The following is a 2,012-nucleotide window of genomic DNA, read 5'->3' on the forward strand; positions in this document are numbered from 1 at the left end:
TTAGAGTTACCAGCCTCAGAAATTGCAGCCCAAGTAAATGCTTCACAGAGTTCAAGTGAAGTACAGACATGTACAGACATGTCAACAGCAACTGTTCAGAGGAGACTGTGTGAATCAGGCCTTCATGGTCAAATTGCTATAAAGAAACCACTACTAAAGGACACCAATAAGAAGAAGAGACTTGCTTGGGCCAAGAAACACGAGCAACAGACATTAGACCAGTGGAAATCTGTCCTTTGGTCTGATGAGTCCAAATTTCAGATGTTAGGTTCCAACCTGCCGTGTCTTTGTGAGACGCAGAGTAGGTGAATGGATGATCTCTGCATGTGTGGTTCCTACTGTGAAGCATGGAGGAGGAGGTGTGATGGTGTGGGGGTGCTTTGCTGTTGACATTGTCAGTGATTTATTTAGAATTCAAGGCACACTTAACCAGCATGGCTACCACAGCATTCTGCAGCGATACAACATCCCATCTGGTTTGCACTTAGTGGAACTATCATTTGTTTTTCAACAGGACAATGACCCAACACACCTCCAGGCTGTGTAAGGGCTATTTGACCAAGGAGAGTGATGGAGTGCTGCATCAGATGACCTGGCCTCCACAATCACCCAACCTCAACCCAATTGAGATGGTTTGGGATGAGTTGGACCGCAGAGTAAAGGAAAAGCAGCCAACAAGTGCTCAGCATATGTGTGAACTCCTTCAAGACTGTTGGAAAAGCATTCCAGGTGAAGCTGGTTGAGAGAATGCCAAGAGTGTGCAAAGCTGTCATCATTACACACACACTTCAAAGTATGTGAATATCACACTAACGTATGATCGTGAAGATGAAGGAGCTTAGAGCAGTATATATGAATATTGTGGAACCGGGACCAAGCTAATGTTTCATTCATGGCAAGACGGCTGTGGTGTGCACCGAGGCAGGCCACCGAGGCAGGCCACCGAGGCAGGCCACGAGGCCGTTTCAACAGCTTCCAGGAAGTCCTCCTCAACCCATTGGTTCCCCTTTGATCTGTCGCTCACTCTGATTGGTGCTTTTGATGTTCCACCCTCTCTGATTGGTTATCTTTGATGTTCCACCCTCTCTGATTGGTATCTTTGATATTGCAGACTCGGAGCCAGCGAGGGTCAGTCAGACGAGGAGGAGGAGACTCTGAGAGACCAGCGCAGTGTCCTGTCACTTCCCTGACCCATTACACACTCAACATGGTAACACACTCAACATGGTAACACACTCAACATGGTAACACACTCAACATGGTAACACACTCAACATGGTAACACACTCAACATGGTAACACACTCAACATGGTAACACACTCAACATGGTAACACACTCAACATGGTAACACACTCAACATGGTAACACACACATACACGCAGGTCTACACTTCCTCTGGTACTGGTTCTGGTACTGGTACTGATTGAGCTGAACCCCCACCATGCAGGTCTACACTGCTTGTCTACTGGACACCAACGCCATACCTTTATTTTACAGATCACAGAAGAAGAACATAAAGACACGTGTTGCTGTAATACTGTAATACTGTATGTTGTGATATTCTCCTGTTTACAGTCAGTATGTCATTCACCTGCTGTGATGCTGTGATATAACATGGTTCGTCTGCCAGGTTCATTTCATAGGCCGTTTGATTTGATCTTTGTGTTCAGGAAAGGTTGAATGTGTGGTGCTGTGGTAATAAAAGTAGCTTATTGGTTGATTGTCGGATCTATTCATTACCAGATGCTTACATCTATGGAGGTCTATCCTAGGCCCACTTCTGACCCAACACACAGAACACATCACGGCAGTGATTCTACAAAACGCAAAACAACAGTCTGAGTTTCGTTCCCCCAGGCAGCCAGGACAAACACAACAGAGCATGTTCACCATACCAAAGCCCAGCCAGATAGAGAGTAATTGGGATCAGGGGGCCACCTGGAGAACAGGGGGAAGAGAGGAGAGAGGGAAGGATGTAAAGGAATGGGGGAGAGGACGGAGAAGGGTAGG

The 2,012-nt window shown here is 46.5% G+C and overlaps 1 protein-coding gene across 2 annotated transcripts in view; it reads left to right on the forward strand.

The window, feature by feature from the left end:
- zbbx (zinc finger, B-box domain containing) overlaps positions 1-1,722 on the forward strand; it is a 124,902-nt gene extending 123,180 nt beyond the window's left edge. For both annotated transcript variants that reach the window (XM_071360045.1, XM_071360046.1), the window contains one exon: positions 1,112-1,722. In XM_071360045.1, the coding sequence (XP_071216146.1) occupies positions 1,112-1,190 (79 nt within the window). In that variant the 3' untranslated portion in view covers positions 1,191-1,722. The remainder of the gene's footprint in view (positions 1-1,111) is intronic.
- Positions 1,723-2,012: the final 290 nt, after the last annotated feature.

Source organism: Salvelinus alpinus, chromosome 22, assembly GCF_045679555.1.
Source record: "Salvelinus alpinus chromosome 22, SLU_Salpinus.1, whole genome shotgun sequence".
Classification (NCBI taxonomy): Eukaryota; Metazoa; Chordata; class Actinopteri; order Salmoniformes; family Salmonidae; genus Salvelinus; species Salvelinus alpinus.